The 22,065-nt window shown below is 38.0% G+C and overlaps 2 protein-coding genes and 1 non-coding gene across 3 annotated transcripts in view; all 3 read left to right on the top strand.

The window, feature by feature from the left end:
* The window catches only part of LOC107790953 (uncharacterized), a 31,651-nt gene extending 22,191 nt beyond the window's left edge, over positions 1–9,460 (top strand). The window contains exon 3 of the mRNA XM_075242314.1: positions 8,875–9,460. Within this exon, the coding sequence (XP_075098415.1) occupies positions 8,875–9,331 (457 nt within the window). The 3' untranslated portion in view covers positions 9,332–9,460. The remainder of the gene's footprint in view (positions 1–8,874) is intronic.
* Positions 2,007–2,113, top strand: LOC142175639 (small nucleolar RNA R71). Its single transcript, XR_012704734.1, has one exon. It is a non-coding gene; the product is annotated as a small nucleolar RNA R71 (small nucleolar RNA).
* Positions 9,461–10,299: 839 nt separating the features above from the next.
* LOC107790956 (chlorophyll a-b binding protein 36, chloroplastic-like) lies at positions 10,300–11,734 on the top strand. The gene is made up of 2 exons (XM_016612928.2): positions 10,300–10,603; positions 10,978–11,734. Exons 1-2 carry the CDS (start codon positions 10,458–10,460, stop codon positions 11,627–11,629), a joined length of 798 nt encoding a protein of 265 aa, XP_016468414.1. The 5' UTR covers positions 10,300–10,457; the 3' UTR covers positions 11,630–11,734.
* The last annotated feature ends 10,331 nt before the right edge of the window (positions 11,735–22,065 follow it).

Raw genomic sequence — 22,065 nt, 5'->3', positions numbered from 1 at the left:
CAACTATGGTGGCTCTTCGATCGATGTCTTAGCTGGAGGAGTTTTTCTTTCTTCTAACTGCAAAGACTCAATTTCGAGCTCTCTTTTCTAGAACCCTTGGCCTTCAAGAGCCAGCACCCACTCCGCCAAGTCCTCTCCATTTACTTCTTCTAATTTCGTGAGACAGGCTGCTAGAGGGTCTTTAGCGTTCACAATCTCATCTTCCTCCTCCAAAATTACATCCACAGCTTCTATTAGAGAGCAGTTAGCAAATTCACTTGGTCACCGCATGGACTTCTGCACATTGAATGTTATCTCTTCATCATTCAGTCTCATTTTTAGCTCTCCAGTTTCACAATCAATCAATGCTCTCCCAGTGGCCAAGAATGGTCTTCCCAAAATTATGGGAATCTCCTCGTTAACCCGACATTCCAGAATGACAAAATCTGCTGGAAACACAAACTTTCCAACTTGTACTAGTACATCATCAAGGATACCTAATAGCTTATTCACTGTCCGGTCGGCTAGCTATAGTAACATAGATGCAGAGCTTGCTCTTCCAATGCCTAACCTTTTGTAGATAGCCAAGGGCACCAAGTTTATGCTTGCCCCCAAATCACACAATGCTTTAGCAAAAGCATAGCTGCCTATTGTGCATGGGATTGTGAAACTCCCTGGGTCTGACAACTTCTCAGCTACGGGTCTCGTCACGACAACACTACATGTCTGGGTTAGGGTAACAGTGGCCAAGTCTTGGAAGTCGAACTTGCGAGACATCAAATCCTTCATCATTTTGGCATACCCAGACATCTCCCTCAAGGCGTCAATCAGTGGAATATTTACCTGGATATGTTTTATCATCTCCATGAATTTTTTATACTGCTCATCCTTTTGATATTTGGCCAATCTCTATGAGAATGGTGTTGGAGGTCGCTTCCTTCTTGTGATTTGAGTCTTATCATGCCCAGGCACTGCTTCTACTGTCGTTTCTTATGCTACCTCACTCTCCTTCACAACCTCTTTTTCTTTGCTTGTGCTTTCTTGTGCATGTTGTATCGTCACCTCAGTTAAACCTGTTGAATCATCTACCTCAATGGGTACTGACACAAGTGTTTCAGTTGGTCAGCTTTCGCGAGCGATTTCTTGCTCTAGATCTAGGTCTCTACCATTTCTTAGACTCACTGCCATCAGCTGTTTCGGCCCCTGCTTTTTTGGATTGACTTGTGTGTCTGCCGGTAACGTCCCTTGGGGGCGATTATTCAGAGCCATTGATATCTTCCTAATTGAATCTCAATGCCTTTTATCGCTGATTCATGTGCGTGCACTCTCTCTTGCATTCTACCATTCGACCCAATCAGTTGTTGCAGCATTCCTTTAATTTCAGACAACCCATCTTCTTATCTCACTATTTGCTGTTGTTGAGGATGTTGATAGGCTAGCTACTGATTTTGCTGGTTGTATCCCTGTTGCCTTTGGTACGGCACAACTTGACCCTGTGGTCGCATAGCTCCAGGATTGCTGCTATTATTGTACTGCTGTTGTGCTGGTCTATATTGCTGATTCTGTTGCCCCCAATTCTGACCACCTTGCCTCTCTCCTCCATAGTTGGCCACATAGTTCATATCTTCCTGATATTGCTGGTTGTCACTTTTCGCACTCCAAGAGCATACATATGGTTGGTTAATGCATGGTGTACATAATCCCCCCATTAGTCGCGTCAACTATGTATACCTGCTGCTTCTGGCCTGATTCATCGATCATTTTTGGTGAGGATACTCATTTGTGTCATCAGAGTGGCCACATTTTCGGCTATGGAGTTGTTTGGGTCCAAAGCTACCGAGTGAACCACATGAGTGATCGTAGAGTCTCTTGTCATCCATCCTGAATTTTGAGCCATTTTATCAAGTAGGATCTTGCATTCTCTGAATGATTTGCTAAAAAATGCTCCACCTGCTGAAGCATCAACATTAGCCTTTAAGCTGTCTGCCAATCCCATGTAGAACCTCTGCCCCAACATCTGATCTGGAATGCCATGATGAGGACACTTAACCAGTATACCCTTGAACCTCTCCCATGTTTCTTGTAGTGTTTCTGTTGGTCTCTGCCTGTAGCTCAATATCTCATCAATTTGTTTGGCAGTCTTATTGGGTGGGTAGGACTTGTTCAAAAATTACTTGACTAATTCCTCCCAAGTAGTGATGGAGTTTATGGGGAGTTAACTAAGCCAAGTCTGAGCCTCTCCCGTTACCGAGAATGGAAACAATAACAGCTTTATTGCTTCCAGTGTCACATTAGTTTGCCTTTGCGTGACACATATCTACAGGAAATATTTCAGATGCTGCTGAGGATCTTCAATGTAAGACCCTGAGAACAATCCCTTGTTCTGCAATAAATGTAGCATGTTGTTTGTGATTTGAAATGATTCCGCTTGTATCTGAGGGACTGCAATTACGGTTGCTAGATTTTTGGCGGGTTATGTCCAATCATACAATGCTGCTTCTGGCACAAGAGGCACCATACCCTGATTGTTCGGGTCATTCGCATTATTTCTGTTGTTTAGGTTTTCTATTCCGTCATCCATGTCTGGTTCGATTTGTTCTGTTGAGTTCTGTTGTTGTTTGCCCTTCTTGTTTGCACGATTCAGTGCCTTGAAAACTTTCTCAGGATCTGATAATGTTTCGAACAATTCACCAGTTCTTGAGAAGTTTCTAGGCATGCACCTGTAACACCCAAGACTACAAACGTTACAATTTCAATGTATTTAGTTTAAAAATGAAGAAAATTGACTACACTAAGAATTCTAGCACTTCGTTTAGCTGCAATTAATAACACCGTTAAGTCCCCGGCAACGGCGCCAAAATTTGATCACGCCCAACTATGCCTTATAAAAAGGACTAAGCGGTCGTTGCAAATATATTCCGGTTAACAAGTGCGAAGTCGAATCCTACAGGGAATTAACCTATTAAGCACAGCTACTAGACTCACACAAATTCACGCAATCAATATTTAGAAATATTAAAATAACAAGTTGGATGTTTACTAACTAAATAACATGTAATGAAAATGCAGTACTTAATAACTAACTACGAATAGAATTGAATAAAATAATTTTTAAATTTATTAATAACAAAGAACAATTACGAAAGTAAATTCTGAAATATAGTGAATAATCCATAAAAGATAACAGTGTCTAGATGCCATCCCAGAATTGGTGTCACAAGTGCACGAGCTTCTAGAATAAATACAAATAAAGGTCTGAATAAAATAAAGCTGTCTGGAAATAAGCACACGGCTAAAGTAAAATAGACGGGGACTTCAGAACTGCGGACGCCATGCAGTTATACCTCAAGTCTCCTCTGATAGCTGAAATCCGAGCAAGTCTATGGTACGCTGCTGGGACCAACTCCAAAATCTGTACAAGAAGTGCAGAGTGTAGTATCAGTACAACCGACCCCATGTACTGGTAAGTGCTGAGCCTAACCTCGACGAAGTAGTAACGAGGCCAAGGCGGGTCACTTACATTACCTGCACGCAATATTAGTAACAACAACAATAATAGAAATAAATCAGGTAACTCATTTATAATAATTGAAGCCAACTCAGCAGTCATAACCAATTATCATTTCCATCATTTCTGTTGCAGCGTGTAACCCACTCTCACAATATATTCACATTCAATTCTGTTGCAGCGTGCAACCCGCTCTCACAATATATTCACATTCGGTTCTGTTGCGGCGTGCAACCCGCTCCTCCATTATATTTATTTTAATCTAGTCTGTTGCGGCGTGCAACCCGATTCACCAATATATATATGTATGTCGACTTTTAAATAAGTATTTTGAGACGTGCAACCCGATCCTTCAATATGGACTTTTAATAAGTCTGTTGGGGCGTGCAACCCGATCCTCCAATATATTCATTTAAATCAATTTTGTTGCGGTGTGCAACCCGCTCCTCCAGTATATTCATTTACCAATTCTTATAGAAGAAATTTCCCCAATAAATGCAACAATTAATATGAAATTATAAGACAACAAGCATACAATAATTATGATTTAATCATGAAATAGACAATGTCAAATAGCAAATTATTATAGAAATCAGGGAGAAAATAAGCAGTTTAATATTTAATATGCTAAATGTCAAATAACAATTAAGGCACATAATTCAAATAGCATGAAACAATTAATGCAGGAATTAAAGAATTAATATTTGACAAAGAATAGGAGAGAAATAATTATTATAATAATTAATTCATGATTTAAAATAATTTATAATTTTTTCAAGTAAGCAGGCAAATAATTAATTTAACGATGTATAGACACTCGTCACCTCGCCTATACGTCGTTCACATGCAATTCACATAACAAATAATTTAAGGGTTCTATTTCCTCAAGTCAAGGTTAACCACGACACTTACCTCGTTTTGCAAATTCCAATCAATTATTCAACCACAACTTTTCCTTTTAAATTTATCTCCGAATGCTTCAAATCTATTCACAAACAATTCGATATATTCAATACTAATCATAGGAATTAGTTCCATATGAATTTATAAATTTTTCGGATAAAAATCCTACATTCATTTAAATATTCGACAATAGGACCCACATCTCAAATCTAGGAAAAACTTACGAAATTCAAAAACCTATTCCGAGACGAGTCCAACCATACAAAAATTATCCAATTCCGATGTCAAATGGACCTTCAAATCTTAAATTTTTATTTTTGGAAGATTTTATAAAAATCTGTTTTTCTTCCATAAATTCACGTTTTCATGATATAAATGAGTATGAAATCATGAAATATAATCAATATAGGATAAGGAACACTTACCCCAATGTTTTCCCGTGAAAATCGCCCAAAAATCGCCTTACCCGAGCTCAAAAATTGGAAATGGTTGAAAATGGGTCGAAACCCCATTTTCAAAACTTAAGTTCTGTTTTTCAGATTTTTATTCATCGCGATCGCGAAAATTCGTTCGCGATCGCGTAGAACAACTTTACCCAGATTCATTTTACTCTTCGCGATCGCAGGAATGGCTTCGCGATCGCGAAGCACATTTTTGCACAGGCTGCCACTTTGCTCTACGCGAACGCGACATCACACACACGAACGCGAAGCATAACCCCGTAGACCTACGCGATCGCGGACCGTTTCATGCGAACGCGAAGATCAAATTTGAGTACCCCAGCTTCTGCCTTATTTCCTCTTCGCGAACACGAGGAATCGATCGCGAAGCTTTGCACTTCGACCCTTCGCGAACGCGTGCCCTCGGTCGCGAACACGAAGCACAATTGTGCCAGTCCAACTTTCCTCTTCGCGATCGCAGGAATGGCTTTGCGATCGCGAAGCACAAAACACCAGATGACAGTAGAAGCTAAAAACCAGATTTTCTAAGTTCAAAATCATCCCGTAGCCTATATGAAACTCACCCGAGCCCTCGGGGCTCCAAACCAAACATGCACACAAGTCCTAAAATATCATACGAACTTGCTCGCACGATCAAATCGCCAAAATAACACCTAGAACTACGAATCGGACACCAAATCAAAGGAAATTTTCAAGAAAACTTTAAAACTTATATTTTTACAACCGGACGTCCGAATCATGTCAAATCAACTCTGATTCTCACCAAAATCGGCAGACAAGTCATAAATATTATAGTGGAACTATACCGGGTTCTGAAACTAAAATACGGACTCGAGGTCAATAAATCCAATATCGATAATTTCTTAAAAATCATTAAGCTTTCAAGCTTTTAATTTTTCATCAAAATTTCATATCTCGGGCTAGGGGCCTCGGAATTTGATTTTGTGCATACACCCAACTCCCAAATCACAATACGGACTTACCGAAATTGTCAAAATACTGATCCGGATCCGTTTGCTCAAAATGTTGACCAAAGTCAACTTAGTTGAGTTTTTAAAGCTCTATTTCTCATTTTAATCCATTTTTCACATGAAAACTTTCTGAAAAATTTTACGGACTGCGCACGCAAGTCGAGGAATGATAAATGGTGCTTTTCGAGGTCTTAGTATATAGAATTATTTATTAAATTTAAAGATGATATTTTGGGTCATTACAGGAGTGATGTTGTTCAATAACTACCTAAATATGCACTCTCTTTCAAGTAATACACACTAAATAGGCACAGTCGATTGGGAGCTCTTCAATCAACCACAATAATAACGTAGTTGAACAAATAGAGAAAATACTACGGCAAATCTATATTAACGTAACAGGAAAATCATCCTCCAATAGGTTCCATCAAAACCCTAGATTAGGAGTTTAGCTACTCATACTCATAGTAACAATATCCCGAGTATTTTGCATAAATAAATTATAAAGTAAAGATGAAGGAATGTAGAAATCGATGATTCTATCTCCCAACTGGTATTCCACGAGCTATTCTTGCCTCTAGTCGCAAAAATTCTTTCAAAAGTGGTATTTTATGTCTATTTATATGTGTAGGAAAAGACCTAAATGGTATAGGTCAAGTCCTAGTCAAACCAGGAGACGAAATAAGCCTTCAAAATCCAGAGTAAGCGCGCCTCAGACCATGCCTCGCGAGGCTCCACGCGAGATGAACCTCGCCTAACACTGTGCGGCGCCAGCTCCCACGCGAGCTCGAGCTCGCCTCATCCTTTGCGACGCCTGCTCCTACGCGAGCTCAGAGGCTCGCGTCGCCAACTTCCATGCGAGATCAAAGGGTCGCCTCGCGAGCTTCTTCATCTTTTTACTGCTTAATGTATTCTTTCTTCTTTCCAAAGTTTTCGAGCACACTTTATTCTTTAAATCTTCATTTTGCTCTAATTTCGTCTCCAATTCACCTACATATAAAATAGACTTCATTACGCGCAAATAAAATGTAGTTTAACATTAAAGCACATAAAATATAAGGTACTTAATGTACTAAAATATGGAATAATAGCCACACATCAGTCATGTATTGAGAATTTAAAAATCACAAAATATGAACTGTGGAAAGATATAAAGAGTTAGTAGCAATCTAGTTGCAAAATCGCCATAGCTGAGCGTTAATAGAGGAATCAGCAAGTCAATTTCCCAATTTCTCCGTAGCAAGAAAATTGAAGTCAACAGTAACACTCAAAAAGAAAATACCACCCAAAAAAAACCAATAGAAAACACTGGAGAAAAGGAAAGAGGTAGAAGAAACATTCACCCGAGAGATAGAGAAATAAAGAACTAGTAGAGAGAAGGTGAAGAAGAAGAAAAAAGGCAGCTATATAATAAGCGAGCGTGCACTTTAAGAATTTGGACACGTGCGCTTCACCCATGTCATGCTAGAGCTCCTTTAATCGAAAGCCAAATTTGTGACGATTTGCTAACGTTAAGGGCATATAGAGGAAAAAAAAGTTCTAACCTACATGAGCAAATTTGAACCAAAAGTCAAATGGAGGGAAAAAATAGTTCAATTTACATGAGCAAATTTGGACCATTTTTCCTTTTTATTGTGTAAGTTTTAATGTAGTTTTCCTACGTTCTTGCAATATTTTGTATAATGTCGAGTTAAAAAGCTATTTTTTCAGACAAATTTAAAAGATACGGCAGAGTCGGCGTCGACTATGCATGTCACTAGAAGCATATGAAGTGTATACCATGAAAGCTGTGATGGTTTTGAAAGAATATTATAAAAAATAAAAAATTCAAGCGAAGAATGCAAGAAAATATTTTTTTTGGTTTCTCACCCGGTGTCCTGTACCCGTATTGAAGTCCGACTATATCCGGATTCACGCCGGGTAGGACCCTATTCGGGAGTAGCGCTCCTTACCAAGGATTTTTCCATACTCAAGGTTCGAACTCGAGACATCCGATTAAGGGAGGAGCGGCCCCATCCACTGTACCACATCCTTTCGTGGTAAGGTAAGAAAACATTGACTATACTTGCAAATAAAATTAGTAATTATTAATTTTAAATATTTGATATTGTTATTTGCAGCATGGAAATTTTGGCACGGGTGAAAATGAATTTTTTTACTAATAGAATAGTCCTCATGTGTTTATTATACTATATTTATTTATGTTTAGAGCAACCACGGTCTTGATGTTAGCTAGCTCTAAGTGCAGTTATTATGTTATGTAAGAGGTTGTGAAAGATCATGCAGCAACAAGTTTAGGTCGCTCAAGTGGTGAGTACCCTTCATTTTCAACCAATAGGTTGTGAGTTCGAGTCACCCAAGAGCAAGGTGGGGAGCTCTCGGAGGAATAGAATAAAAAATCAAAAAAAGAAAGAAAGAAAAGACCATGTACGTGCTATTTTTATTTTTATTTTATAAACGAGAAATTAATTCCTTGAGCCAGTAGCACACAGTTAGAAACTCGATACAGAACATATACTTGCTATTGCTGGTACGAATAAATTGCTTCAGATTCAAACTCCACCTCTCGAGTTTATGCCATAAGAGAGTAATCAGAGGCGGAGCTAGTGTATCGGGAGTGGTAGTTCAACTGGTTGAACATGTCAGTAACTTTGATCCGAACCTTGTATTTGTCTTAAAAAATTCATTAAATATGTATAAATTATTAATTTAGAACCCAGTAATTTAACACGATTACAATCCCGAACGTATTAGCTTGAAATCCGGGAAAGAATTTTAGTTTGAACATTTTGGAAGAATTAATGCATAATGAGCCCTAGGAGGCATTAATGTAGATTGCTAGTATATCGGAGGTACTTTTCATTTTTGCATTGTATTTGACATCCCAAATCCTTTTAATGTTCAACCACATTCAGTTCATTTCAAGTTAATTTTTCCGTTTTGCAACGTTTAATTAATGTACTTAATAACATTAGCTGACCATGCCATTATATAATCTCCTTCCTATGCAGATTTTCCATAGTACCTTAAATAGTTAAATCCTATATTCTAGTACTTTAGCAAAGATGGCATACAAGTTAATGCTTCTCGTTGTTTTGGGTGTTCTTGTTCAAACTTCCTATGCAAGGAAGCTTCTCGGGGATTCTTTTTTACCCAATTTTGACTTAAATGGAGGGTTTGACCAAATTCTAGGAGGTCTTGGCGGTGGTGGTGGCGGTGGAGGTGGTGGTGGTGGAGGTAGTAATGGTGGGTTTGGTGCCGGCTTTGGATATGGCGAGGGTCATGGATCAGGTGCAAACGGCAGTGGTGGCGGTGGTGGAGGCGGCGGAGGTGGTGGAGGAGGTAGTAATGGTGGGTCTGGTTCTGGCTTTGGATATGGCAAGGGTCATGGGTCAGGTGCAAATGGTGGCGGCGGCGGTGGTGGTGGAGGCGGCGGCGGTGGTGGTCAAAATGGTGGTAGTGGTTTTGGTTTCGGAGAAGGATGGGGCCAGGGTGGTGGTGGATTTTGATACCACTACTTGCTCAAATAATTTTATTATTTGCGTCATGTAATTCTATTCTTTATTAATTATAGTAATAATCTGTTGGATCAAGATATTTTTTATGTTTATCTTAATTAGATCGATGTTGTCACAGATTCAAACAAATAAAAATTTCTGTTCTCTAATAATAGACGGTAAGTAATATATTCAGTTTTTGGTCTATGATTTTAAATTTGATAGAAGTTACATGCTCTTCTGTACTTATGTTATTACATCTGAATAATTGACTTAGTAATCTTCATTCACTTATATAAATTTCATCATATGAGTTTCTCGAAGAAATGCTAGGTAAAATACCTATAATAAATCCCATATGATCTGACTCTTTCTTAAATATTTCATTCGGCGATAACTTAGTGCATCGTGTTGCCTTTAAAATATTTCAACATTCAATGTGATCGGACTCTTTCTTGGATATTCCATACGATGGTAACTTAGTGCATCGAGTTCCTTTAAAATGTTCCAATGTAGTTTTCATTCTTGTTGTTTTTCTTAATCATTTTTCGTAAAAATTAAATATTTTTAGCTTTTTTTTTTTTATCTTCCTTGTTTACTTAAACATAGCTATTTATTGTTGATTTTCTTAGCAAGTCAGAGTTAAAAAGAAAAAGACAGCTCGGTGAACAAAATCTTGCATTTATATAGGGTTTGGGGAAGGGCCGTACCGCAAAGTGTATGACGTAGACAGCTTATCCTAATACAAATATTAATGACTGCTTCAACGGCTTGAACCCGTGACCTATAAATCATACTTAGATAACTTTACTGTTACGTGAGATTACTCCTTTGTAATTATTCAACACGTGAACATGGTCCAATGTATTGTATATATCTGAAAGAACAATCTCAGCCAAGAGATCTTCAACAGCCAAATGGCAAACCAAAGGCCTCAATCTTTCACTAAAAAAATCAGAAGGGAAATCCAAATCCAAAGCAAGAACCAATCAGCTTCTGCTTAGGTGTACACTTTGTGATCCTCAAAATCCGTTAATTTCCATATAAAAACCTCCATTCCCAAGCAATGTAAGTATAGAGTAAGTTTTTTCATAGTTCAAACTTAGCATCAGCACAAAGAATATAGAAAAGTCTTCAAATGGCTACTTCTGCAATTCAACAATCTGCATTTGCTGGACAGACAGCTCTTAAGTCACAAAATGAACTCGTTAGGAAAATTGGTAGCTTTAATGGTGGACGTGCAACAATGAGACGGACCGTTAAAAGTGCCCCACAAAGCATTTGGTAATTTCTTAATTTCTTCTCCAATCTTGAATGAATTATATATCATGAGTTGTTCGTGTCGATTATTTATAAGCTCAGTCTTGTGCAGTAAACTTTTCGGTATGCAGAAAATTAAAAAAAAAGTTCAGATTACATTATGTCTCTTCTGTATTTCTGCAAGTAACTACTTTCATAACTTAAATTCTTGACCTTCTGATCACACAACTCTAGTGGTTGCGTTAAGATTTCCTTTCGCTTCAATTATTTAGATACACAAAAATTAAAAGGATATATAACACCCATGTTTTAATCCACTGAAAGAGTAAAATTGTAATTTGATAAATCTAGAGCTATGACATAAATGTAACAAAATATATTGTGGCTTGATGAAATAGGTATGGAGAAGACAGGCCAAAGTACTTGGGACCATTCTCCGAGCAAACTCCATCTTACTTGACTGGTGAGTTCCCAGGTGATTACGGATGGGACACTGCTGGACTCTCAGCTGACCCAGAGACATTCGCCAGGAACCGTGAGCTTGAGGTGATCCATTGTCGTTGGGCCATGCTTGGTGCTTTGGGCTGTGTCTTCCCTGAAATCCTTTCCAAGAATGGTGTTAAATTCGGTGAGGCAGTTTGGTTTAAGGCTGGATCTCAGATTTTCTCAGAAGGCGGTCTTGACTACCTTGGTAACCCAAATCTTATCCATGCACAGAGCATTCTTGCCATTTGGGCATCCCAAGTTGTGCTCATGGGCTTAATTGAAGGATACAGAGTTGGCGGAGGCCCACTTGGTGAAGGTCTTGACAAGATCTATCCCGGAGGAGCTTTTGACCCACTTGGGCTCGCTGATGATCCCGAGGCATTCGCTGAGTTGAAAGTGAAGGAAATCAAGAACGGCCGATTGGCTATGTTCTCAATGTTTGGTTTCTTTGTTCAAGCTATTGTCACAGGAAAGGGACCAATTGAAAACCTCTTCGACCATGTTGCTGACCCTGTTGCCAACAACGCTTGGGCTTATGCCACAAACTTTGTACCCGGAAAATGAAATGAGTAGCCTGTTATATGTAAAATTTGTGGGGCTACTGCATGTTTTGGATGTACTATGACCTTACTAATATATATGCAAAAGCCAACATTACATATTCTTCAATTCTCTCTATTCAAACATGAGTATATCAACATGATATAGCTAGTTCTTTATAATTACATTTAGTTTCCCTCTTCTTTAAACACTTAAAAAGAGTCTGGCACAAAAATTGTATGCCTACAAATGAAGAGAAGTATCAACCTCAGAATTTTCTTGTTTATGTTTAGGATTCAAACTCTACTGCGAATGTTGAGTCTTTCTGACTTGGACCACTGTGTGCTTGCTGTTCAAACTGAGTCCAAGAAAGAGCTGATCTTGATCTGATTTAGATGTCCGCGATAGAAAAATCAGTTCATGTGGTACGTCTGGCTTGACAGCGACAAAATTCTTGGCTGAAGTCATTACATGGGGCTCTGAGAACGATTTTATTGTTCCGCTTTCTCTCTGCAATTTTGCTCTTTCTAGTTGCCTGAATCTTTCTTGTAGTAATTCAATAGAAGGACCTGCAATATTAGGATCACTATTCTGCCTTCCCATGAAAAAAGCAACTTCAACTACCAACTCCAAAATGTGATAATAATAGAGGATTTTGTTTGTTTTGAGGGCTTTAAAATGTGCATATATAGGGAGAGAATGGCTAGCTTTTGACATTGGTAATTGGTTTATTGAAATTTCAGCCATGATGTAGCAGGGAGCCGAATGGGCGACTAGAGAACAAAGTCCAAAAGAGAAATGTTAGAATGCTTATGTTAAAGTTAGCTAGTTTGATGTAGAGAAAGCAGTACGACTTTTTTTTTTGAAGAGGAAAATGGCAAGAGGAAGTGTATAAAAGAGGAGACCAGCACTTGGAAGGTTGTGTTTGAAAGAAATAAAGGATATGGTATATTAAGTCAGCTTGTCTTCGATATGACTAATTTCTAACAACCTTCTTGTTGTTTTGCATCTATAATTGAGCATAAATGACCAGCAGTGCACTAGGGCTGCGCATAATTTGGTAAATACCGAATTACCGTATCGAAATCGAAAATTTTGGTATTTGTATTCGATATTGTGGTATTCGGTATGGTATTTGGTTTAAGTTTTAAAAAAAATTGGTATTTGGTATGATATTTGGTATTTTAAAATAAAATACTGAAATACTCTCTCCGTTTCAATTTATGTGAACCCATTTGACTGGGCACGGAGTTTAAGAAAAGAGAGAAGACTTTTGAACTTGTGGTGTAAAATGAGGCACATTTATTTTGTGTGGTTATAAATCATTGTATAAAGGTAAATTATTTCCAAATAAGGAAAGAGGTCATTCTTTTTGGCACGGACTAAAAAGGAAATAGATTCAAATAAATTGAAACGGAGGAAGTATATATTATATTACACAATACACATATTATTAATTATAACATAAATATAAAAAAATCTAAAAATTTTACTTTCTTTTATTCTCTAAGTTCATCAATTTACTCCAAGTAACAAGACATTTCTAATGATTAAATTTATTTCTTTATGTACATTTTCTCTCTCTAGATTGATATTTGTTGGTTTTGGACAAAACTTTTGTCAATAAATATTTTTAGTTTTGTACTTTTGAGTACTATAATTAAGAATATTACAGTCTATAACTCTATGCACTAGTTAGTATTCAAACCGAAGTTACCGAATCGAACAAACCGAAAGGAGAAAAATCGAACCATACCGAATTTAATTAGGTATTGTATTGATATAGCATTTTAAGAAATCGAATACCGAAAATACCGAACCGAAATGCCTAAATACCGTACCAAACGTACCGACCGACGAACACCCATCAACTTCAGCTAAAAACTACTACTTCTGTTACGCCCGGAACCTGGGGGATGAAACTGGCACACCAACAAAATATACATACAAGGCTTACAAGCCCAACATACTGCACTAACTGACAGGATATATCTACAAGCCTCTACTGATAGATGTACTGTGATCAGAACAGGGTCCCGACCTATCCATAACTTATATATACATATATATATACAAGATGTACGTAAAACTCTAGACCCGGCAACTCCGAAGGACGCGGAGCTTATCGATCAAGCTGAACTCGGGCAACACCTACCGAGGAGGTCTACTCGTTTGTCTGTCTGAACCTGCACGCATAAAATGCAGTGTCCCCGGCAAAAGGGACATCAATACGAAATAATGTACCGAGTATGTAAGGCAACAAAATAATTGAAAGCTGAAACTGAACTGATAATATAATAACTGAAAGTAATTGGGAGTCAAAGATAATCTGAAGATATGCTTACGTGCTGATACTAACTCAACTCCCTCAATATAGTAAGTAAAATAATTGTCCGGCCCTATAAGACTCAATATATATACAACTGCTCTACCGTAGTAGGCTCGCTCATAGGCGCTCGTCCATACTAGGCTCTATATCTCGGCCAACTGGGCTCGCTCATAGGCGCTCGACTGTAGTAGGCTCGGTATATAACTTACCATCTAATCAGAGGTTGCCCAATAGGGGCCTGCCCATCGATTATAACTCGATGGTAATGAAAATACTGTAATACTGTATATATAGGCTCTCTACTCTCTTGACTGGAAGAAGACAATATTCAATTAAATATGAAGTCCCGATAAGGACAATACTGTAATTTATGAGTCTAGGATAATGTATATATATTCAGGAGTATGAACTTCTCTTTATGCCTCGTTATCAAACACATGTAATTACGAGATCATGCCAAAATGAAGAAAGGTTTAGTCTTAACATACCTGAGCCGATTCTCTTGACAATCCTTCTAACACACGTCAATTGCGACAACACGTAACGGCGGATCGAAGTAGAAAAATATTTGTATGATACTTAAGAAATATTGCACCGTACTCCTTTAGAATCGCAAAATCCCGTTGCTAATTTTCTAAGAAGTCTCATATAAATTGAAGTAACTTACGTTACTATCTTATATGATCTTGGACGAAATTTTCTTGGTGAATTTTTCCATCATTAACTAGCAAGCCTAACGTCCAATCTAATGAGATATGAAGTTTCTTTAATTAGTAGGTTGTGGGCCCCACTTCATGTGGTGACTTAGCCACATAAACCTCTAATTTTGCCACCTTACCATACAACTTAAGAGTCACTAATATGGGTGTAGGTTTGCTACCACGTTTTTATCTTGTTTAAGAAAATCATTTGCTTCCAAGTTTCTATATCCCAAATGGATGATGTCTCCTAAAACAATCTCACATAAATATTTCACCAATTTTTTTTATTCAAATTCTACATTTTCCACTAAAATTAATAATTAACCCCTTCCCAACATAATTAGGTAATATCCTAATTCACTTAAAATACTAATCACTTTTAACATACTTTATACACCTTACTACCATGGTTATGTGGTACCTTGTATGACACTAGTCCATAAATACGAGGTATTATAGCTCGGACCGTATTTTATCCCAAAATGCCAATTTCGACGAAACTCATTTTCTTCGATTCGCTTACCCTCTCACCTTCACGAATTTACTCATCACTTATTTGAAGTAGCGTAATACTTTTAATCTCAAATAATCTCATTCCCGAGCTTACGTCGATTAGCTTATGACGAAACTTTATCGTACGAGAATGGGGGATGTAACATCTCATTTCCAAGCTTATATCAATTTACTTATAGCGTACTTTCACGTACGTAAACATGGGGTGTAACATCATTCCCCCCTTGGAATATTCGTCCTCGAATGTTGACTGATGCACTTATCATTATCATAACCTATAGTCCTTGCGAATACTTTAGTATTCTTCTTGCCATCTATGCAATTGTTCTGTGAATAAATCCAAAGGCCAGGTCATTCCCCCCTTTAGGCCTCTTTCTCACACCACGACCTGTGGTAGGCATTCTTCCAATCTCATAACTTTTGCTACCTTTTATTATGCAGCATGTATGACTCTAACCTTGTAAGTGCACCTATGCGATTCCCTCATTTTTTCCTCCAGGTTTTTAGCCAATCTCTAGGTCTCACTTTGTAAACATATACAGAGCTCGACAAGATGTCCCTCTGGGCATCTATAGGTATACTGAAGTTCTTCGCTCGGTATTTTGTTGAACTTACGAATATTGTTATACCTTATTTCCTAGACCCGGTTATCCATCCGTATGACTTTACTGCATCAAGGTAGGTCATACTATACCATAACTCTTACTTCGATTTATCGTTACTGAGGTCTACTACCAAACTTCAGGTTACTCTCGTTGCTTGTCCTATATGTATAAATCTAAGTCCTTTAATGCTTCTTCATTGATGTTCATCTTAAGAATGATGGCCTAATCTCATCTCATACTTTTTGACTTTTATCCATCCATTGTTGATTCACCTTAATATTGATCTACAATCTATCATTGATAACTTGAAACCTCTTACTAGGGCTCACGTTGCCTCGAGGAACATTTGAAATGATTTTCCTGATCCACCTGGGGGCGATACCATACTTCCATAACCATATTTCATAGCATCCCAATGTGATTCATCTTATAGGTGAGGGTATTCTAATCCCGTGTCGTCCATGAAATCAAATCATTACTCAATCGAAGGCCCAAACGTCATCCTTTATCTATCACAATTACACCCTCATTATACTATCAGGGCAGCATTTTATCTCTTCTAAATGCTATTATTCTTAGACTCCCTTGAGTTCATTCAGGCTATACTGAGCTTTCGATAACTTAGAGAAACCATTAGCCCTCTTATTTTCATGGGCTTAAGCCTGAGGACTTATTCATTCTCGTCACCTTCTCACTCGCCTTTTCTTATCCTTACTCCTGTCTTCCTAAAACCCTGTCGCTTTATCATACTTTAGCTTGTAACCTACACATATCTATTTATACTACTCTCAACCTTCCTTCAACTTGCTTGCATCATAGATTTCCTTATGTCATCCTGGAACATCAAGTGAGACATCACATCGTTTCTAACTCTTCTTTACTCTCTTAATTAGGCTTCTCGATACCTAGAAACCATAGGCTGGAAGATATGCCACTGACGACACTGATATCATTCCTGGATACTGAATCCCCATGCTTCTAGATTTTTATCCGAAGTATTGACTATTCACAACCTTCTGCACTTGAGTATCTTGTACGTTGTTCACCTTTACCTTACTTATCTTAAAATCTCGCATCACATCTTCTGTTTCTTTCATGACCTCTTTTCCACATAGGTATAATTCACATCCATGACTTGAAGCTCTATTATAATACTAGCACCTCTGGTGCATGCACGATCCGGTGGAAGCTTCATACTGACTTCTTATGCGGATGGTACTCTTCTAACTGGCTTTCTCATAGAGCCATTATAGAATATGGTTATTGTACTATCTCTCTTGCACCTCTGATATTAAGAGTGATTCTGCTATGTTCTCAATCACGGTTCTATAATTTTCTGGGTCTAATAATCAGACTCCTGATTTATTTAGTTGATGTAACTCTTTAGTTTCCTCTTCCTTTTGATCAGCCTTCATGTAGGCTTGATCTATCTTCCAATCTGCGGCTCCTGGTATTAGTTATTACTTTAGCCTTCCATGGGCACTATAGAATATCCATGATACAATCTTCTAACAATTCAATCCTTTGTTTATACCCTGGGCTCAATTCTTTCTTTTAACTTATACCGGAGTCTTCTACGACTGTATGAATGTCAGTATATATGTTGCATGGATAATATTCCGAAATCGTAAGTGCGTTCATGACGTAACTAACTCTGGATCACTGATCAAATAATTCCTTTCGTTCCTTCTAAGCTTTCTTTAAACATAGACAATTACTTTTCCTGGTCTTTCTGCCTCCTTGTTGTGTGCATACTTAACTTATCTTAGTGCACATACATATTGAAATTCCATACCACTCATATGATCTTGAATATCACTTCTGATTTTTACTTCCTGTCTGTTAGCCATGGTAGGTGACACTTTCTTATAGAGTGCATACAATGTTGTTGTGAGACTGTTGTTATAAGATCATTTCTTCTTTAGGTCACTGAGCTTAGGTCGAAGCCTTCTTCCTTACTTCCTCAGCTAGTCTTTCATTGTAGTACTTAGGGAGGACCCTCTGATTCTTGCAAGGCTGCAAGCTTATAACATTGTTTACGCGGCGGAATTTTTGATGTTCTTTCCTACTTCTAATTATCCTTACTTACTTACCTTCATGCCCTTGTGCTCGTAGGGTTGCTTCTGAGCTGATATTTTGATTATCTTCCCAGTGGCACTCTCTTTTTCCTCCGTAACACTCATACGGTACCTTTAACTACCCCAACTCCTATCTTAATATTTCTCAAGGTTACGATGTCATATCTGCGAGACTGAATTCACTATATTGGGTTTTACTATATTTATCTTGCACGATCTGCTGATTCGTCTGTAACCACCTGTCTAGCCATAACTAGGCTCTTCCTGAGTCAACTGCTAACTACTCTTTGGCCCATTTTCATATCAATATTCCACGTAATCTTTCTTGGGTTATTCCTTTTGTCTTAACTTACCTCTTGCACATGCTCCTTATTTATCAAAAACATCCCGGGCTGGAACCCTTACTTCCTCTCCTTGACATCGTGCTTGCATAATATTCTGAAATCGTAGCATATCTGTAAGATTTGAATAAGTGCAATATCATCCCTTTCTCATTTTTATCGCATTCTTCCTTTACCATTGCATAGTTACTAGAACCACTTAATTCTGACTTAATGCCACATCACTCCATATTCCCCCCTTTTGGGGAGTACTATGATTTAGAGCTACGATGATCTACGTATAGATATTTTACCTCTTCATCTTTGGCGTCTTTTCATATCATCGATGACCCTTACTCGCCTCGCGGTAATCCTTCTGTACCAGGGATAATAAATTTCCTTACTCGCAAGGGTGACACTTAGTATAACTTGCACATACAGTCCCTTAAGCTAAACTTTGCTCATATTGCTTGCTTTAGGGAAGCGTCTCCTGAATGACCATTCTCTGAATTTCTCATGAATCGTCTTCTGTTGTCCATTCTATTATCGCCAGAACGAAATCTGAAATTTTCATGACGTCGACCATTATCAAATCATTCAGTTCCTAATTCATGTTTAGTTTATCTTGTTTACCAGCCCATACTGATTTCTATTACTCTGGGTTTAACTTTTCCTTCTGGTAGTCGCGTTGGAGTCACAAACTTATTTCTCGAAATGAGAATATGACTTTATGGCCTATACTATTTTGTCGTCTCAAGGCCTGTCACCTCTCGTCTTTTCCTTCACTTGATTATAGAATCTGTAATACTGTCATCTTTTGATCTACCGTTGTCATCCATGTATCATATCTTACTTATAATGCTTCATTAACTCTTTTCTTATTTCCCGCTAACATTTATGTCTATCACTTTATTCTGAAAACTTGAACAAGACATTCTTTTGCTTTTAGCTCCCCTTTGCTCCATCTAGTGGCTCTTCGGGTTGCCTAACATTCTTTCTCTTCTAGGGATGGGAGCCACACTAAGGTAATATTTATCCCTTTAAGGCTTCCATTGCCTATCTTTGTACTCATATCTAGCTGTACTATTTTAGAGTGCACCATCTGGGTGTCTCACAAGGAGATCTATTACCACATTTGCGCTATCATTCGGAAGTATCAACTAATGCTAAAAATCCATGCACTATTTTGGGTTACTCTAACCCCAACTTGATCCCAATATCCTATAGTTCTCTTAAACTATATCTATCAGCTCCCATAAGGCATAACTGAGATGGGTGTGACCAATTGCACATACCTCTGTTACTGTTGAAGGTAACTCAAAATGCTTATATTTCTCTGCCTGAATTGTAAATACCTATAATCTTCTTTAACTGGGTGCCTCGTACCCTTCTTTACCTTACTTCTTTTACTTGTTGAAACTTGTATTTTCCTTCTGAATCTCTCATTTCTTTTCACCATAAGGGTGGATAGATATTCTTTGCCTTAAGGCTCCTTATCAAGAGGCTTACACGTCTTAGCACACACATGATATACTGAAGACCTTACATTTACTCATCATAAGCATGATGCAAGATCGAGTTCCTCTGACTCAACTCTTCCACAGCTATATGTCTTACCAACTGTCTTTCTCGATGTAGGTATCATTGTATTACGAATATAATAGAATTTAGGAATTTGAATTTCTACGACTGAGCTCTATCACACGATCTAGAGTAAGAAGAAAAAGTGACAGTCCTAAATGCCCTGTAGCCTCCTGCTTATAAGTGTGGTGTACAACACACCCATAAACAAGACTTTACTAGACACGGCTTGTAAACTCCCTAGGACAGAACTGCTCTGATACCACTTTTGTCACGCCCGGAACCTGGGGGTCGAGACCGGCACCCGGTGCCTCACCTATCCTTGCGTACCAACTTGTGACTAAGGGACTCTAAACATATAATATCATACTTTGGTCATGGGCCATATTGCAAGACAATTTGCGAACACTGACTAAATATCAATATAAAGCTGGGCCGACAAGGCCGTCATAACTATTACAGCTGACAAACCAACAAAATATACATACAAGGCTTACAAGCCCAACATATTGCATTAACTGACAGGATATGTCTACAAGCCTCTACTGATAGATGTACTGTGATCAGAACAGGGTCCCGACCTATCCATAATATATATATACATATATACACAAGATGTACGTAAAACTCTAGACCCGGTAACTCCGAAGGACGCAGAGCTTACCAATCAAGATGAACTCGGGCAACACCTACTGAGGAGGTCTACTCGTCTGTCTGTCTGTCTGAATCTGCACGCATGAAATGCAACGTCCTTGGCAAAAGGGATATCAGTACGAAATAATGTACCGAGTATGTAAGGCAACAGAATAACTGAAAACTGAAACTGAAGTGATAATATAATAACTGAAAGTAACTAGGAGTCAAAGATAATCTGAAGATATGCTTACCTGCTGATATTGACTCAACTCTCTCAATATAGTACGTAAAATAACTGTGAGGCCCTATAAGACTCGGTATATATACAACTGCTCTGCCGTAGTAGGCTCGCTCATAGGCGCTCGACCATACTAGGCTCTGTATCTCGGCCAACTGGGCTCGCTCATAGGCGCTCGACCACAGTAGGCTCAGTATATAACTTACCATCTGATAAGAGGTTGCCCAATAGGGGCTTACCCATCGATTATAGCTCGATGGTAATGAAAATACTGTAATACTGTATATATAGGCTCTCTGCTCACTTGACTGGAAGAAGACAATACTCAATTAAATATGAAGTTCCGATAAGGAGAATACTGTAATTTATGAGACTAGGATAATGTATATAAATTCGGGAGTATGAATTTCTCTTTATGCCTCGTTATCAAATACATGTAATTACGAGATCATGCCAAAATGAAGAAAGGTTTAGCCTTAACATACCTGAGCCAATTCTCTTGACAATTCCTCTAACACACGTCAATTACGATAACACATAACGGCGGATCGAAGTAGGGAAATATGATACTCGATAAATATTGCACCGTACTCCTTTAGAATCGCAAAATCCCATTGCTAATTTTCTAAGAAGTCTCGTATGAATTGAAGTAACTTACGTTTCTATCTTATATGATCTTGGATGAAATTTTCTTGGTGAAGTTTTCCATCCTTAACTAGCAAGCCTAACATCCAATCTAATGAGATAAGAAGTTTCTTTAATTAGTAGGTTGTGGGCCCCACTTCATGTGGTGACTTAGCCACATAAACCTCTAATTTTGCCACCTTACCATACAACTTAAGAGTCACTAATATGGGTGTAGGTTTTTAAGAAGGTCATTTGCTGCCAAGTTTCTATATCCCAAGTGGATGATGTCCCCTAAAAAAATCTCACTTAAATATTTCACCAAATATATATATAGTTTTCAAATTCTACATTTTTCACTAAAATTAATAATTAACCCCTTCCCAACATAATTAGGTAATATCCTAATTCACTTAAAATACTAATCACTTTTAACATACTTTATACACCTTACTACCATGGTCATGTGCTACCTTGTATGATACTAGTCCATAAATACGGGGTATTATAGCTCGAACCGTATTTTATCCCAAAATGTCAAAGTTCGACGAAACTCATTTTCTTCGATTCACTTACCCTTTCACCTTCACGAATTTACTCATCACTTATTTGAAATAGCGTAATAATGTCAAATAATCTCATTCCCGAGCTTACGTCGATTAGCTTACGACGAAACTCTATCGTACGAGAATGGGGGATGTAACATCTCATTTTCAAGTTTATATCAATTTACTTATGGCATACTTTCACGTACGAAAACATGGGGTGTAACAACTTTTACAAGCAAAGATTTACCATTAAGTGTGTATTACATATTCAAGGTTAACATCAAGCA

This window comes from Nicotiana tabacum, chromosome 21, assembly GCF_000715075.1.
Source record: "Nicotiana tabacum cultivar K326 chromosome 21, ASM71507v2, whole genome shotgun sequence".
In the NCBI taxonomy this organism is placed as follows: domain Eukaryota; kingdom Viridiplantae; phylum Streptophyta; class Magnoliopsida; order Solanales; family Solanaceae; genus Nicotiana; species Nicotiana tabacum.
Note: the sequence above shows the minus strand (reverse complement) of the source record. Positions and strands in the feature narration are given on the sequence as shown.

What these genes read in the sequence shown, in the direction of transcription:
- LOC107790956 (XM_016612928.2), top strand. Translation starts at nt 10,458, where the DNA reads ATGGCTACTTCTGCAATTCAACAATCTGCATTTGCTGGACAGACAGCT. An exon ending in AGTGCCCCACAAAGCATTTG is followed by an intron (nt 10,604 to 10,977) that starts GTAATTTCTTAA and finishes TTGATGAAATAG; the next exon opens with GTATGGAGAAGACAGGCCAA.